General features: G+C 38.6%; 1 protein-coding gene across 1 annotated transcript; it reads right to left on the minus strand.

The window, feature by feature from the left end:
* Nucleotides 1-2,312: 2,312 nt before the first annotated feature.
* Nucleotides 2,313-10,969, minus strand: AGR2 (anterior gradient 2, protein disulphide isomerase family member). Its single transcript, XM_063098535.1, has 7 exons — nt 10,831-10,969; nt 10,503-10,566; nt 10,332-10,384; nt 8,518-8,591; nt 6,408-6,471; nt 4,001-4,084; nt 2,313-2,362 (listed from the first exon to the last, which is right to left on the minus strand). The coding sequence occupies exons 1-7, from the start codon at nt 10,967-10,969 to the stop codon at nt 2,313-2,315; spliced, it is 528 nt and encodes a 175-aa protein (XP_062954605.1).
* Nucleotides 10,970-15,927: the final 4,958 nt, after the last annotated feature.

Here is a 15,927-nt window from a genome sequence, read left to right on the forward strand (position 1 = left end):
TAACCAGAAGTGGAATTACTGGATTGTATGGTAATTCTATGTTTAATTTTTTGAGGAAACACTGTTGTTTTCCACAATGGCTGCACCATTTTACCTTCCCATTATGTTAACAGCATTTTTATTCAGTGGTTTAAAATACTATTCTCTAGTCTTACTGTACTCTTCTACTTTTCTGCAGTCAGAGAAATAGTCAAGATAGGCTTTCACTTGAACTTTAAACACAAATGAAAGTTTGTGAGATGACAGTAGAGGGATTTGGTAGAAAGAACAGCATTGCTAATATTTCCATGAGCTTAAAACAAGTGTTTTCACATTTGCAACTTCAGTTCTATTTTTAACCTTGTATGTACATGTTCTGTAGTGCAGTTACAGCACAGAAATTCTTAAATTTAGAATTTAGGCCGTTTCTGTTTCTCAATGTTGATTACTTTTATAGATGACAACATAGTGCATTTTGTGTTAATATTCTATGTAACCATTATATTTGGAGGTTGCTATTTTTTGTATGTTTAAATAATGTTGCCATTGGCATTTTCATAGAACTCTTTCTCTTGAATGACTTTCTGAGGATGAATTCTCAGAAGTAGAGGAGACTGGGTCAAAGTCAGTCAGTGTATTTTATGACTCTACTTCTGTGTTTCTTTAATACTTTTCCAAGGTGGACTCATTATCCCTACAACTGTGACATTTAATTTCCTAAAGATTTATATTTAAAAAATCATTTATTTGTGTTAAGATAACATTTTGTCAATTCAATAAATCTTAAGGATCCAACAATCTCATTTCTTATCAGCCCAGTGAAAAAATAAACATTGTTTTGCTGTATTGTAGAAGAAGCTTGAACTGCTTAGAAGTTGTCATTCAAAATATTAGTTTATTGAAGTGAAATGTCTCTTCTCCCCCCAGTAGCCCTCAGAAAGCTAAGTGGAATGTTTTACTGTTTTCAGCACATGTAGTTTACCTATTTATGAGAAGGAAACTGATTCCCCTGTGATACTTTTGCCAAGGATTTGTATATCATTAAATCAACAATATATGCTCAGCACCTTTGATGATAGTAGTTACTGTAAGAGACAGAAAAGCATTGAAAATATATTATCTACCCTGGTAAAATTAATGATGCCAAAGGATCTTTCTAAAAAAGTTAATCAGGACAAGCAGTAGATAACGAATATGGAAAGCATTGTATAGACCATCACAGTCCAGGAGCCGAAGAAGTCAGTGGGATCTGGGTAGTAGAGGAATTTCATACAGTAATAAATATGAAATTAAATATGTAGTGAAGAAATTAATACACAGTTCTTATTTTTGTTAGGCTGAATATAGATTTAAAAGTAGCTAAAACTGCTCCCCTACCTGACGCCGCACCCTCTGTCAACCTTTTCCAAAGAGTAGTGACCTCTGATCTCTATCTGCCTCAAAGATGTAATATTGCTCAATGCCCTTCGCTCTTCCCCCAGTTAGTCACATGTTGTCAAAGAAGATGGGAGCAATTCAAACTGAATTTATCCAGGGCAGCATTCTAGAACCTTGAGAGACCAAATCTATTACAAGACCAATTCTCAGGATTTCTTTAGGGTGTGCTCAGGGGTGTAGATGTTCCTGGATGACCTTTTCACTGAAATGAGTCTTCTGAAGGAGAAAGCTACCTGCCAGAGGCTTTCCCAGACACAGCATTAAGTTGGGCAAAATCTGACTAAAATCTGAATTGCTAAATTTTAAAGTGTGTGCATGGGAGTTTCTGGTCTGGGTGGGGAGTGTTTTCTCTAAGTAGGCAGCTGATTTTCTTGAGGTGCCTTTCCACATCTTCTTTCACACTAAAGCGTGTGCTGTTTGATATTTCTGTCGATGTGAAGCTCGTGCCTACTTTTAGTCACAGTGAGAACCTGTGGTGTGCTGAGTGAGTGATCGTGAGAAATTTGTCTTTGGTCTTCATTGTTTGAACTAGTTCTGTCTTGTCCCCTCCTAGAGCATTTTGTGTGTGTCCATTAGTCCTATTTGGTGAATGAACCAGACAGTTTTTCTGTGAAAGATCAAGTTGAGAAAAAAACAAAACCAAACTTCAGTTTGAACACCCTCAAAAGGATTTATTTTTTAGAAAATCATGGCTCACTATGGTAGTATACAGTATTGTTTTCATACATGTGTACATGAAACAACATTTTTTAAAAAGTAGCTGTTGTAACATTAAACTATAATCTACTCAGTATGCCCATCAGTGCGTCTGCGTACTCCAGTCTTCTAAAATCTCCTTTGGTTCCAAGTCTGAAGACCTAACACAGAGGGAAGAGCTTGTAGGTTTTGTTTTTTCTCTACAGTTCTGTCTTCAGCAGCTTGAGAGCTTTCCTCATGTTGTCAAGCACTAATGGGGGAAAAAAAAAGGAGAGTCAAGACACCATCAGAAATTACATTAATAGGTATAATAGGCCCCCTAATTATGTTACTCTGTTCATCATTTAATGGGGTGCTTTTTAATCCTAGGGTGAATAGTTGTAATCTTATTTTAAATTTTTTTCTAAAATTATGTGAAAAGGCTTTTGTGATAATCCAGTTCTCTAGTGTATTCATTCCTTCTCAGATCTTCCCTCTCCAACCCCAAATTACAAAAGAATTCCTTTATAAGCTCCATCAGCAGAAAATACTTTTGGCTAACTTAGAAGTAAATTTTAAGTCATGTTCTTAAGAAGTATGTTAGGTATGTGCAGCTATTGCAAATTGTTTAAGAAATAGGTGGAATATAAATGAAAAATAAAAGCAAGTCAAGTGTTTTACACACATGAATTCCTTTAATTCTCACAAAAACTATTAGTACTTCATTTTTAGATGATGAAACAAGCACAGAGAGGCTGAGTAACTTGCTAAAGGTCACACAGTTAACAAGTGATGGAGCTGCTGCTCCAGAGCCCAGACTCTAGGTCACTGTTGCTTCAGCAGCAATTCATGAAAATGAGATATGTGCTCTACTAAAATAAGATGTGCACATGACAGGCACCGAGCAGCTGCTTATCACTCCTACAAATACTAAATGCCTGTTCTACAAGACACTATGACATTACCTGTTTAGGATACCTGCCTTTCAAAAGCTCAGACTTAAGATATATATATGTTATCTATTATCTCAAGAATGGCCAGTACTTGGAATGTGCTTCCTCTGGTCCTCCCAGCATCCATTAGAGATGTTGCTAATGGACTATGATGATCTTTCCTCCTGCCCAGACATAACCTCACACTCCTTTCCAACATAATGTTCTAAGTCAGCACTGTCTGGTAGAAATTTCTGTGATGATAAAAATATTCAGTGTCTGTGCATTGAGTACTTGGAATGTGGCTAGTGTGACTGAAGAACTGAGTTATCTTAATTTAAAATTAAATAGCAACATGTACCTAATGGCTAACATATTGGATGGTGTAGTTCTAGGCAGCCGCAACTAAGTGATCAGAATTGGTTCCTAGGATAAAACCAAATTTTCTTCCCAGAAGGACTAATCAGATCTCATAGCTAGGTTCAGCCTCTCATTTAGGAACCTCATCTGCCTTAAGTCTCTCTCTTATTTTCCCTTTCATTTATGGCAACCACAGGGAACTATTTATTTGGATCACCTTTCCTACTGAGCCTTAAATTGAACGTGAATTCAACTTCAGCATGCTGGACTAAATTATTTCACTTTCGTTTGTGAAAAAAAAAATTAAAGCATCCAGATTTTTACAACAATTACATTCAATTCTCTGATAGGAGCTGTTAGTGTGCCTAACTGAAGAGCAGATAACGTGGTCATAGAATCCTCCAAGAGAAAACGGTACCTAACCTAAATAATTTATCTTTAGTTGGGATTTTAAAAAAATACTGAGATGGAAAGAGACTGTGATCTGTCTGAGGACACAAGGTTAATTAGAGTCACACTGATTGTCTGACATCCCTAAGCAGAGCCCTCTGGTCCCATCACTATAGCAACAGAGATGCTCAACACTTGGACATCTCTAAGTTGAAGGTCACACTTACGTAGAGATGCATCTGAAGGTTCATAAGCATAAAGACGATTTGAGTATCTTCCAGTGATGTCGGCTCTAACAGTCAGGGATGGGTCTGCAAAGGTAAAGAAAAAGGGAATGAAATGCTTTGATTTCAAGTAACCTCTATCGCCTTAGGAAGCCTATGCATCCATGCCCTGAGAAGGAACACAGTGTGTGTCCCGTGGGGTCCAGCTCTGCTCCATCTACTCTGCTCCCCAGCCTGTGGCAGTCAGTAGCCAATGCAGGGCAAGGAGCATTCGACAGCTGTGCTGTGTTATTTGTGGGAAAAGTTATGGACCCCATCATCCTATCTATAGTCCCCTGAAAACAGAATAATATATATTTTGCTGGTGGTGGTTTTTATGTTGTTGTTTTTTGGTGAAAACATTAGCATTCTTTATTATAAAATTATTGTAAACTTTTGAAATGATTATGTTGTAGTTGATATGTTTTATTAAGAATTCAACCTAGGTAATTAGAAACCCATATACAATGCTGGTTTTCAAAAAAAAAATTTTTTTTTTTTTGATAAATAAAAGAAGGCAAGCCCTTAAGAACAGCAAAGGTCAAATAAGCATATAGTGCCCCTCACTATTTTTCATTATGTTGTTAATTAGCTGCATTTTTAAAATAGAAATTTGAGTCTTCTCTTAGGTATATGTATATTCCTTTAGGTTTAAATCTATTTTGCCATGTTTTATATTTAGCTTCAAGTCATCTAATTCATGGTATTTTAAAAATAAGATGCACCCGAAAGCGGAGTAGTAGGATAAAGAGAGGTCTGCAAACCTTGCCTTGAAAGAGGTGATTGCAAGAGCCTAAGGCACGTGTCCTGAAAACTGGATGGAGAAGATATGGGAGAGCTATCTGCATGTTTGCAGTCTGTCCCTGGTACGGGACAGGACAATCTCTGTCATTTCAGAATGTTGGACTAGGACCAACAGAGGCAAATTACAAGAAGCAGACATTCATTTGTTCAACTGTACTTCTGCTTGAGAATGCAAAGATGTGGTCTAATCTTTGTAATAAACAACATAAGAAAGGCTTCTTAAACACCCAGCCCGTGAGTCACAGCCCTAGCTGCACACTGAAATCACCTAAAAAGCTTTAAAAACTGCAGAGGCCCATGTCTCACCCCCAGAGATAATGATTTAATTGGTTTGAGTTGTGGCCTGGGTGGCGTGATTGCTAAAATCCTCCAGGTGACTCTAATAAGCAGCCAGAGTGGAGAACTATAGAGCCGGACGAGCAAGCTGCCTCATACTTGTTTCCTACGATGGATGACCATGGATTAAAATGCCCTCAGACAGGGATACTGTACAAAGAATTCCTGCACAAGGTATGACTGGGTGACCTACAAATTCCCTTTCAATGTCAGGATTCTAAATGTTCTAAATTCTGATGCTCTAGTTCCGCCTTCCTCCTTTTTTTCCTATCACTTGTTTTTCTTTCCTCTGTTTTATACATTTAATGTAAACTTTGATGAATTACAAAGGTGAACCACTTGATTAGAGTGAGCTCTGCCATGTGACAGATTTAATTATGGATTGTCCTTAAATCAGTATGACTTTGAACAAAGCCAAACTCGATACATTTATTTAATAATGTAACTAATATTTATTGATAGCCCAACACAGAGTCATGCTGGGAATATGTTGGTGAGCGGAAACAGATACAGGCCCTGCCACTTGGGCTTTATAGTCCTGTGTGGGAATATATTTATTAAATAATCACCCAATAAATGCAAAATTAAAACTGAGGAAAGTGTTACCAATTTGAGAAACATGGTGCTGAAAAGGCACAGAGTGGGGATTTGCCCAAGTGGGTTAATGACAGTGATAATAGGGTAATTAATGAGGAGACATTTGGGGTAGAGGAGGAAGCCGGAAGAGCTTTCCAGCAGAGGGAAGAGCATGTGAAAAGTACCAGTGGCAGGAAGGAGCATGGCTCCTCCGATCTCTTTTTTCCTAGCCCATATTCCTAACTTTCCTAAAAATAATTATCAAAAGTGTCAGAAAGAAAAACACAAAAATTAAAGTTTGTCTGATTAAAAGATAAATATATACAGGCCTGATGTATTCAGGAAAGTTATGAATACATGTAAACAGTTAATCGGTATTTTCTGCTCAAATGTATTTGTGGTGGAAAATGAAAAGTTAAAATTAGCAGATGAGAAAAAAAAGTCATATGTGGAAATAGGCAGAAGTTCACATTTTTCTAATGAAAATATGTTGTGAAACTTAAAGCAGTGTCCTACCGCATATACTCGCTAGAGCTTGGTCATGACATTGGCCACGGGAAGGTGGCAGTTGAGGGTGTGGAGGACAGAGGGAGGGATGTGGTGGCACTTGTATAATCTTCAGAGTGAGATTCATCTCACTGTCACTTTCACTTACCAACAAACAGAATTCTGGGGACATACTGGCCATCAGGAGAAAGGTGTTTGTCAGTTGTTTCATACTAAGATTAAAAAAGAAAGACACTTGTAGTTTGTTTACTCTTCAATTATTTTCAAACTTGTTAACTTGTGTCCATTACTGGCCCAGTTACCTTGAGATATTATAAGGCACATTGGTGCCACAAAGAGTTTATAATATAGATGGGAAGACAAATTATATGCATGAAATAATAAGAGCAGAATGTATGCAGAACACCAGGTAAAGAGCTGGGCGGATGCAATGCACAAAGAGCAAAAAAGTTCTAGAAGGGGGAATTTGGAAGGAGACACAGTGTTCAGGGAAGACATCTCAGATGAGGCAGGAGGAGATTAACTAAAAAAGCAGAAGTCATTTTTTGGGAAATTACAGGAACAGACAGGATTTTCTTGAGCATTCATCCATCCATTTATCAATTTTTATTTAGAATTTTATTTATTTAGCAAGACACAGTGCTTATCTTTAACAAATGCACAGTCTATTGAGAGATACAGGTAGGAAAATAAATATTGAGGATCCAGTGGGTGAAATGTCATGATGGAGGACATTTATCCAGTTTGCAGGTTCCACTAGGACTTTGTGAAGTGGGGATGGAGGAATCTTGAACAGTGAATAGGCGTCAGTTACGAGGAAAAGGTCATGCCATTGCAAGGGAAAGAGCCTGTGCAAAAGTATGGAGAGGAAGGGCATTGGGGGAAGGACTGAAGGACGGGGGTGCATGAGCGCAGTGGTGGTGAGAGAAGATGCAAGAGCCACCTCAGGGGCCAGCTCGTGAATGGTCCTGCACACCATGTCACAGCATTTTCATTTATTCAGAAATAGTTAAGAACCACTGGAGGGATGATAGAAGAGGTTCCGTGATCCCGGCTTGATCTTTACAGCAATCACCCTGACAGCCACGTGGGATTAGATGGGGTTTATCTTGCAGGCCGGGAGCCAATTAGTAACACTGCAGTAAGTTAGGCAAAGCGAAAAAGTCTTACAGTGAAACAGTGGTCCTGAGTTTATAGAGAAGTGACAAATAGCAGGAATACTTAAAATTTAAAAGCACAGAGCTTCTTGACTGTTGTAGGTGAGTAGGGGAGCCCAGTCTAGAAAAGCACCACTTTCAGTGAAGTAGGAAATAGAGAAAGTTGAGCTGTTTGAAAAGCCTGAACCAAGATGATTAGCTCAGTGTGCCACATGTTAGGCTTAAGGTAATTATGAGCTATCTGGAACATGGTTGGATAGACAAGTGGGAAGCTGCTGTATGTTTGGGTAAGATGTAGGAATTATCGGAATATGTGTAAGAATTGATGAAAGGTAGGTGTTGATGAAATCGTCCATAGAGAATATAAAATATGAAAAGACAAGTGGGTCGAGGAGAGATTCACCAAGTCACTAACATCAAGGAGTGGGAAGAGGAAGAGGAAGAGGAGCCTATGGAAGGGAGGCGAGGAAGAACTACTGGTATACATTGCTCTTTGAAGAGGTCAACCTAGGGAGTGGGAGAGAGAGCAGCTCAAGGGGACATATGATTAGGTAGAGTCATTCTTTGTTTGCTTGCTTTTAGAAGCAGTATGAAAAACATGTGTATGCTGAGTGGAAAGATCTTGCAAAGACAGAAAGCTTGACCCTTGGGAGGGGTGGTGATGGAGAAGTAAGACGGAACCGCACGAAGCTAAAGCTGGAGGCATGATTAGATGCACGTCAGAGAGCCGTCTCTTCCAAGGAGGGAGGAGACAAGGATTAAGAATAGGTGTAAAGAAGCTGGGACTGTAGGGGGACGGGCACAGGAAGTAATTTGCAAAATACAGAAACCTTCCAGTTGTTATAGCAACAGAGAAAACCCTGACCACAGGAGAGTATGTTTTAGACAACCTAAGATGATTAATTACTAAATAAAAATAGATAGACATGTCAGGTAGATTATTAATAAAATGAAATCTTTTCATTTTCTCCAATCTGAGATAGGCTGGTTGGAAGAGATCCCAGTTAATGCAGTATGACTGAGATGTATATGAAAAGTGAATCATCCTTTTCAAATAATGAGCTTTGGGGAAATGTGAGTGATGATAAAAAGTAAACTTACAACCAGATTAAGGAGGACAAACTGCTCTGCCAATTTCTGTATGTCTCTATTTTCAGCGAACACTTTCTTTAAAGCTGTAATAGGAAGAAAAATCATTAAGCATCCATCTTAGCGTTGGTTAAAACCATTGTTCTCCGTTATATTTTAAGTTGAAGGGCATTTTAAGTACAGTATTCCTTTTTAAATTATTTTTAATTGTACACATTTGTGGGGTACAGTGCGTTGTTTCAATACGTGTGTATCGCACAATGATTAACTTATTGTAGAGAGCATATCCATTACCTAAATATTTATCTTCTCTTTGTGGTGATTATGGTAAAGATCCTCTTTTCTAGCTATTTAGAAACATACTGTAGAATATTATTAGCTTTAGTCAGCCTAGAACACCAGTATTTATTCTTTCTGCCTATAACTTTGTAACCACGAATCCATCTTTTTTCCTCTCCCCCCTTCTCTCCTTTTGCTGTCCTCTGATAACCATTATCCTACTCTATGAGAACCTTATGTTTTTTAGATTACACATGTGCGATCTTGTGATTAAATTCAATATCCTACTTTGCACTTTCAGCAAATGTTTAGTGAAGTAATTGTCTATGCCATTGACTATTTTTTCTTCTTTACATTCACTCATTCAATCACCCATCCATTCACTCTTTTATTATGAATTTTTAGCTCATATTTACCTAATGGCTACATTATGATAGGCACTGTTTTATGCACTGGGGATAGTGTAGCGAGAAAAAACAGCATTGCTTTTTCCATAGAGCTCAAATGCTTGTGCAGGAGACTGTAAACAAGTAAACAAATGAATATGTAATGATTTCAGGTGTGATATGTACTCTGAAGAAAAGTAAATCTAAGCAAGGGGTTTAAGGACTAAGATGTGGTCAGGGTAGCTTTCTCTGAGGGGATGATGGTAAAGGGAGGGAGTGATCCATGCTGGGGCAGGTCACTCTCAGCAGAGGGAACGGTAGGAGGAATAGGCCTGGAGGTGGGAATGAGCTCAGGTGTTTGAGGAACAGCATGAAGGTCAGACCAGACTAGGCAGAGTGGAGAGAGGAAGAGGAAAGTGGAAGGGAAGGAAAGATAGCCCCTGGCCAAATCATGTCCAGCCTTGTGGGCCATGGTCAGGAGTTTAGGTTCAATTATCTGTGATGAGAAGCTACATGAGCATGTGATGACAGGACCTGATTTATGTTTAACAGCCTCACTCTGGCTTTCATGAGGGGAACTGACTGCAGGGCAACCAGTTAGGTGGCTGTTACATGATTCTAGACAAGATGTCATTTTGGTCTGGGCCAAGCCAGTAGTACTGAGGCAGTAGGAAGTGGTTGAATTTGGGAAAGACCAGCTACGTAATATATTGGGCCCAGTGCAAAGCGAAAACACAGAAGCCCTTGTTCAAGAATTAGTAAGAATTTTCTGACAGTGACAACAAAGCATCAAACCAAGTGTGGGAAACCTCTATGCTCTGGGCCTTGTGTGGCTGCACAGGTGGCATGCCATGAAGCTGGTGCTGGCTTTAGGATATATTTGGAGGTAAAGCTAGTATTGGCTGATGTATTGGGTGTGGGATATAAGAGAAATCAAGAAGTTGAGGATGAATCCTAGAGCTTGTTTTCCAAAATATGAGCCAATGGTTAACACAAACATGTGTAAATATTTGAAGTTACTTTAAAATATGTTTTTACTGCATAAAATATTTTTTCTTATTCAACTGGTCTAGATTCTAAAGACACAAACATGAGTGATCCAAACCCTGGCCCTAAGGCTAAAAACGTATAAAGGAAATCGTATTTAGAAGAATAAATTACCTTGACTATGTGGGCATTCATCCAAGTGATGAATAATCATCAGAGGTTTGTTGCTTTAAGAGACAAAGAGATTGGATAATTTTTAATGAGTAAGATTCCATGCATAGCTAGATATCACTAGATGGTGCTCTTGAGAGCTTTGAGAGAGCTCCGTATAACCCTCACCCTTACCTTGTCCTGGATTTATATAAAGCTTCTTCATATGTCTGAGTCCAGATGAGCTGATCACCCCAACCTAGAACAAAAGGACCAGCATATTTAAAGCTATTATAATTTCAGGCTCAAAGCTGTTGAAAAGCAATGGTAAAGACTGGGATAAATATGTACTCGATATGAAAAAAGAAAAACCTCTAGAGAAAATGGAAATAATTATAAATGATGGTAAATCTGGAAGAAGCACATAGCAAAATATGTTCAGCACACAGGTTTCAGCACCAAGAGTTAGAAAATCTTTCCCAATTAATTAGCAGTCGGAAGCCAACAGTAAGCTGACTCCTACCTCTGGAGAGGGTCTGAGGAAGTTTGGGTAGAGAGTCCTTTGTGTCCTTTTTAGCTCCAGGTTTGACTGTGGTTTCTTTGGCCAGAGTGTAGGAGAGGGCTACAAGGAGCAAGAATGTTGATACTGAAATTTTCTCCATGGCAAATCTGATACGGAAAACAGAAAGTCAGTAAAACGAAAAGGAATTAGCTGTCTTCAAGATCTGCAGATTTTATCATAACAGTGGAATATAACAGTGGAACTGAGATTGAAGTGAAAGCTCCTTTCCATGGAATCTTCCTAAGAATATATAGCATGGATATCTATCTATTATCTATATATCATCAATAGATATAGATCCACATAGATATAAAGATGAACATCTCTATAGATATAGAGCTATCTAAATAGTTATACGTCTATATAGAAGTAGATAAATTTTAATAGCTAGATAGATGTATATACTCTTATAGCTAAGAAAATTTACACTTAATTTGTATATTTCAAAAATATAGTACCAGAAAGCACCTTAGGGGTTACTCCTCTTTCCCCACCTCCCCAAAGCCTCATTGTATAGATAAAGGATCTGAGGTTCAGAGAGATGAAGATTTATGAGATGGGTCCAGAACAAAGGCTTCTGAATCTTGCTATTTTGCAATGCTGGCTTCCGTCTTCCCTCCCTGCAACAATTACTCTAAACATCCACACTTCTTTAACCTTCAGCTGAAATGAGGACACTGCCATTGAAGAATGAGGTATGAATAAGATGATTATTTCATTTAGAACCTGCCAACTTTGTCACTTAACTGAAGACTTTCACCCACACAACTCTCTCCCTAGGGTATCATTTACCAACTCTGTATTAGCTCTGAATTGACTAATACACATCAATGACAAGTTCCTTCCGGTGACACAATTCTTTGACTCTCTGTGTGGGCCTGTGCAGGTGGGTGGTTGTAGGCATGCACTTTAGTGCACAAAAATATCCGTGAGATTTATAACACAAAAACAAACCCCACGGGGCAGGGGGGCTCTTTGTTAATTTTTTTTTCTGGTGTTTCGCAGTTCACTTTTAGGAAAAGATGAAGCAGATGTCCATGAAAGGAAAGTGAAAGGCTCTTAGTTCCACGAGTGAGAAGGAGGGAGTGAGCTCACACACAAAGTCGCACCAGCAAGTCCCTAAGGTTACCCGGGGGCCATAAGTGGAAATCTGGAGATCTGGGATTCTGGTAAAGCCAAACACTAACATTGCATAAAAAGAAATATGAAACTACAGCATCTAACTCTAATATTGGTAGAGGGTTTGAATTAAGGCAAATAAACTCTACAAAGGAGGTAGGATAGACTACCATTGCTCAGTGTTTTTACGAGGCAAGTTTCTCATGATCTGATAGCTCGAGTGGGAAGCTTTACTAAGCACTAGCTGATTTTTTAAAAAGGAGTTCCTATGTTACCAAATCTAAATAATGTCTTGAATTAAATTATTATCCAAGTCATAGTATGTAGCCACAAAATGACTTACTCAGAAAAGACATAGGCAAAAAGTAGCAATATGCTTTCTTCATTGCCTACGCTTATGAAGATGTGGAAATGCCAATAACAATTTTTGTCTTCTAGAGTTCTGCAAAAACAATTCAAGTGTACTATAGAACAGCAATACCCAGCCCTCTCGGTATGAAGACTTCTTTTTAATGTTTAAAAAAATTCAGGAACTTTTATATGAGAATAATTTTACTTTTGGAATATTAGTAGGTTCAGAAATATATTATAATGACTTTGAATTTATCAATATTTGATTTTGTATTTTATTATAACAGCATCTGTGTTTGAAAAAATATTGTACTTTTCATATTTGAAAAATGAATAGTAAATTCGTGGTAAAGCACTTTATTTATTTAGCCCACTGATAATTCTTGTTGTCCTAAGTCTATTAGGACTGCTCGCAATAGCTCCACAGATTATTGCTCTATTACATGTGTTTTATGGCAGGGTGACTCAAGGAAGGCTAATGTAACTCCTGCTGTGCAAACATCCTGCTCTGGGCTGACTTTCTGAGATTCGCTCTACCGAGTTTTCATAATACAAATAAATTTTGTTCTGTGAATTTCCTGCATAAACCAGAATGCTAACCATGGAAGATATTGATAATTCGGAGACGCACAGACACACACAGTCTCTGAAATCAGCACTTTTTGCTGGTTACTATATCCCTGTCGTCTTCTCGTTAGCAAGAAATGAACTTGCAGGAGATTTCGGTGTCCCTGTTCATAAATGTTTCAGGAAAACAACCAGCTCTCTCCTCTGACAGCCTATCCCATGAATTTAAAGACTGAAGAAGCAGCAAGAATATCTTTACACCAGACAGTGAAAGAAAACTGTTTCCTGATTTGCGGTAACATATCCCACGTGGGCAATCTGAGCTGAGGTTCACAGCTGAAGAGCCTGCAGAACTTTGCATTAACCAGTGGGAGAGACGCAGAGCATTAGCTAGTGACTTAGACAGAAATCCCTGGGTCCTGTCCCAGCCTTGAAAACTCCTAGAGTTCACCCATCCTTAAACTTGAAGAAACATGGAGAGAACATCACTTTGAACGTGCTCAGGAACGTAACCCTGAGCCAGCTCTAGCTAAAGAAAGACCCCTGTAAACCTTTGGTAGGAATTCCATACTCTCTCCAGATCCCACTTCACTGCCCTTGAAACCTTGCACTCCTCTGTTGAATGTCTGCAACTATACAAAGCAATCAGAGGCCAAAGCTCAGTCTAGCAAGCTCACTCCTCCAAAGCTGTTGTCAGGAGCCTTACCTGGATGTCCCCACCCACCTGTCTTGTGTGAGCCGGCTGGCCAGGATGCAATCCAAGTTTCAGTGTGTGCTGGTGCGGCGGGAGTCTCTATTTATGCACCGGAGCTCACCTCAACCCCACCCTCTAGTCCAGTATTTACACGTTGCTCACTTGGAAATAAACCTTCCTTTCCCCAAGCAATTGTCTTCCGTGGGTTAAAAAGTTCCTTGTTTTTAAAAATAATGTTGTAAAGGGTATGCTTTTCAGTATGCATGCTTGTAACTGTTTGTGAAAGTGTATTGTTAAGAGGCTCGGGGGGAAAATGGGCAGAGTGCCAAATCCAGGTAAGCTTTAAATGAAGACATTTGATTTGCCTGAAGGCTGATTCGTCTTTACGTGATTGGATGGAGTTCGTGGTTTGTAGATTTTTTTTTCCTCCCTCTTAAACAAATTACCTTTATTTAGTTGGAAACACACGAGAGATGATTCACAATTCTAACCTGTATTTGTACCATATACCATTATGGTACAAATTATTTTCCACAATACATTTCCTCCTTCTTGGTATTAAAAAAAGTTACAGGTGTGAAAAAAATACAAATCAAGTACCCATATAATATTTCAAAAATGAAGAGGTTATTGAAAGAAGACAGCCTAACACTATGAGCTTATAATAATTACCTTGCCATTGAATATATGTGGCAACTTCCCACCCAAGAGTTCAAAAGTTTTTCACAGATATTCTCTTATTAACGGCACACTTTCCTGCTAGGCATTCAGGAAGCCATTTACCCCGTTTTTCAGACCTAGAAAATAAGGTCTGCAACTTTTTTTTTTTTTTGTCACTCAAGATTGTTCAATTACTATATTCACAAAGAATTTTAAGACTGGAACTCAAATTTTCTGTCAGAAAATTTTAATCCTGTGTTTTGTTCATGAAGCTATGTGCAGTCCTTAAAAGCTGACAATGGAGAAATCTTTAACAACAGGAAATTAACTAATGGGATGCCAGCCCTATAAAAATCACATGTTAAAATGAGTTAAGCTCATTATATTTCAAAACATTTTCAAATATAGTATGTATTTTTTTTCAATAAAGCCTTGAATTCTTTGGGGAAAATAGTGCTGCTCAAAATATTAAATTTTCTTTCAAATCTCAATGAGCTCACAGAGATAATTTCTTTACGAGTTGACTAAAAAAATGATTTGAGCTAATCTCTTAAAACTAGAATGGCTTAGTCTATTTTAGAATATTCAATGCAACCTCCTCATTTTGCAGATGGAAAAAATGAAGATGTCAAAAAGTCACTGATATCCTGGAGGTCCCATTACTAGCTTAGGGCAGAGCTGGGACCAAAGCTCAGGTGTTCTCTAGTTCATCATCTGCTGAAAGCTCAAAGTGATGCGATTTGGATCTACGAGATTCCAATCTGTGTCCTGCTTCCTGATGCATGTTCACTCTGAAACTTCGGGTTTCCTGTCTATAAAATGGGGATACTATTATCATACATGACTTGAATACTAAATGAGCTAAGGAAAGAGAAAATACTTGGCTTATTAGTCTGCTAGGGCTGTCATAAAATATCACAGACTGGGTGGGGTGCTTAAACAACAGAAATATATTTTCTCCCAGTTCTGGAGGCCAGAAGTGTAAAGCATGTCAGAAGGGTTAATTTCTTCTGCGGCCTCTCTCCTTGACATGCAGATGGCCATCTTCCCCCTGTGTCATCACATGATCTTCTCTCTTTACCTGTCTGTTCATAATTTCCTTTTTTTTATAAGGCCCCCAGCCATATTGTATTAGGGCCCAGCCTAATGACCTATTTTAACTCAGTTTCCTCTGTGAAGACTCTCTACAGTACACAGTCACAGTCATTGATATGTTACATTTAATGTCATTAAGTTAGATGTGTTTCCTGTGGGACAGTGTAGAGCAGAAGGCTCAGCATCAAGCTTTGGTAATAATCATGCATTTAGGAGGGCGAAGAAAGAGGTACTTGCAAAGCACACAAAGTAAAATGAAAGTATGAGCACATTGAGGACTGTGCTATGGCCCTGAATCCAAGTTTAGTAGAAACTGCAAATCACAAGGCAAAAAACCAGTGTTGAATGCAGGTGAGAAGACATTTGGGGGATACACCTGAGTGTATATCAGTTGCCTTAAGTTAGAATTCACAAATGGGACTGGCCAGTTAGTTCAGTCAGAGTGTGGTGCTGATAAGACCAAGGTCCAGGGCTTGAACCCTGTACCTGCCAAATGCCCCCACCCCCAAAAAAATCACAGATGGTACTTGGGTTGAAATAATGGAAAGCCAGATCCTCTGGTGCAGTAACGT

This window comes from Cynocephalus volans, chromosome 6 (assembly GCF_027409185.1).
Source record: "Cynocephalus volans isolate mCynVol1 chromosome 6, mCynVol1.pri, whole genome shotgun sequence".
Lineage (NCBI taxonomy): Eukaryota > Metazoa > Chordata > Mammalia > Dermoptera > Cynocephalidae > Cynocephalus > Cynocephalus volans.

Bases quoted from the DNA above. Each gene is read 5' to 3' on its own strand.
- AGR2 (XM_063098535.1), bottom strand. From the start codon at position 10,969: ATGGAGAAAATTTCAGTATCAACATTCTTGCTCCTTGTAGCCCTCTCC. The intron at 10,567-10,830 runs GTAGGAGTCAGC...CTTTTGTTCTAG, and splicing joins TCCTCAGACCCTCTCCAGAG to GTTGGGGTGATCAGCTCATC. The intron at 6,472-8,517 runs GTAAGTTTACTT...TTTTAATCTTAG, and splicing joins TTGTCCTCCTTAATCTGGTT to TATGAAACAACTGACAAACA.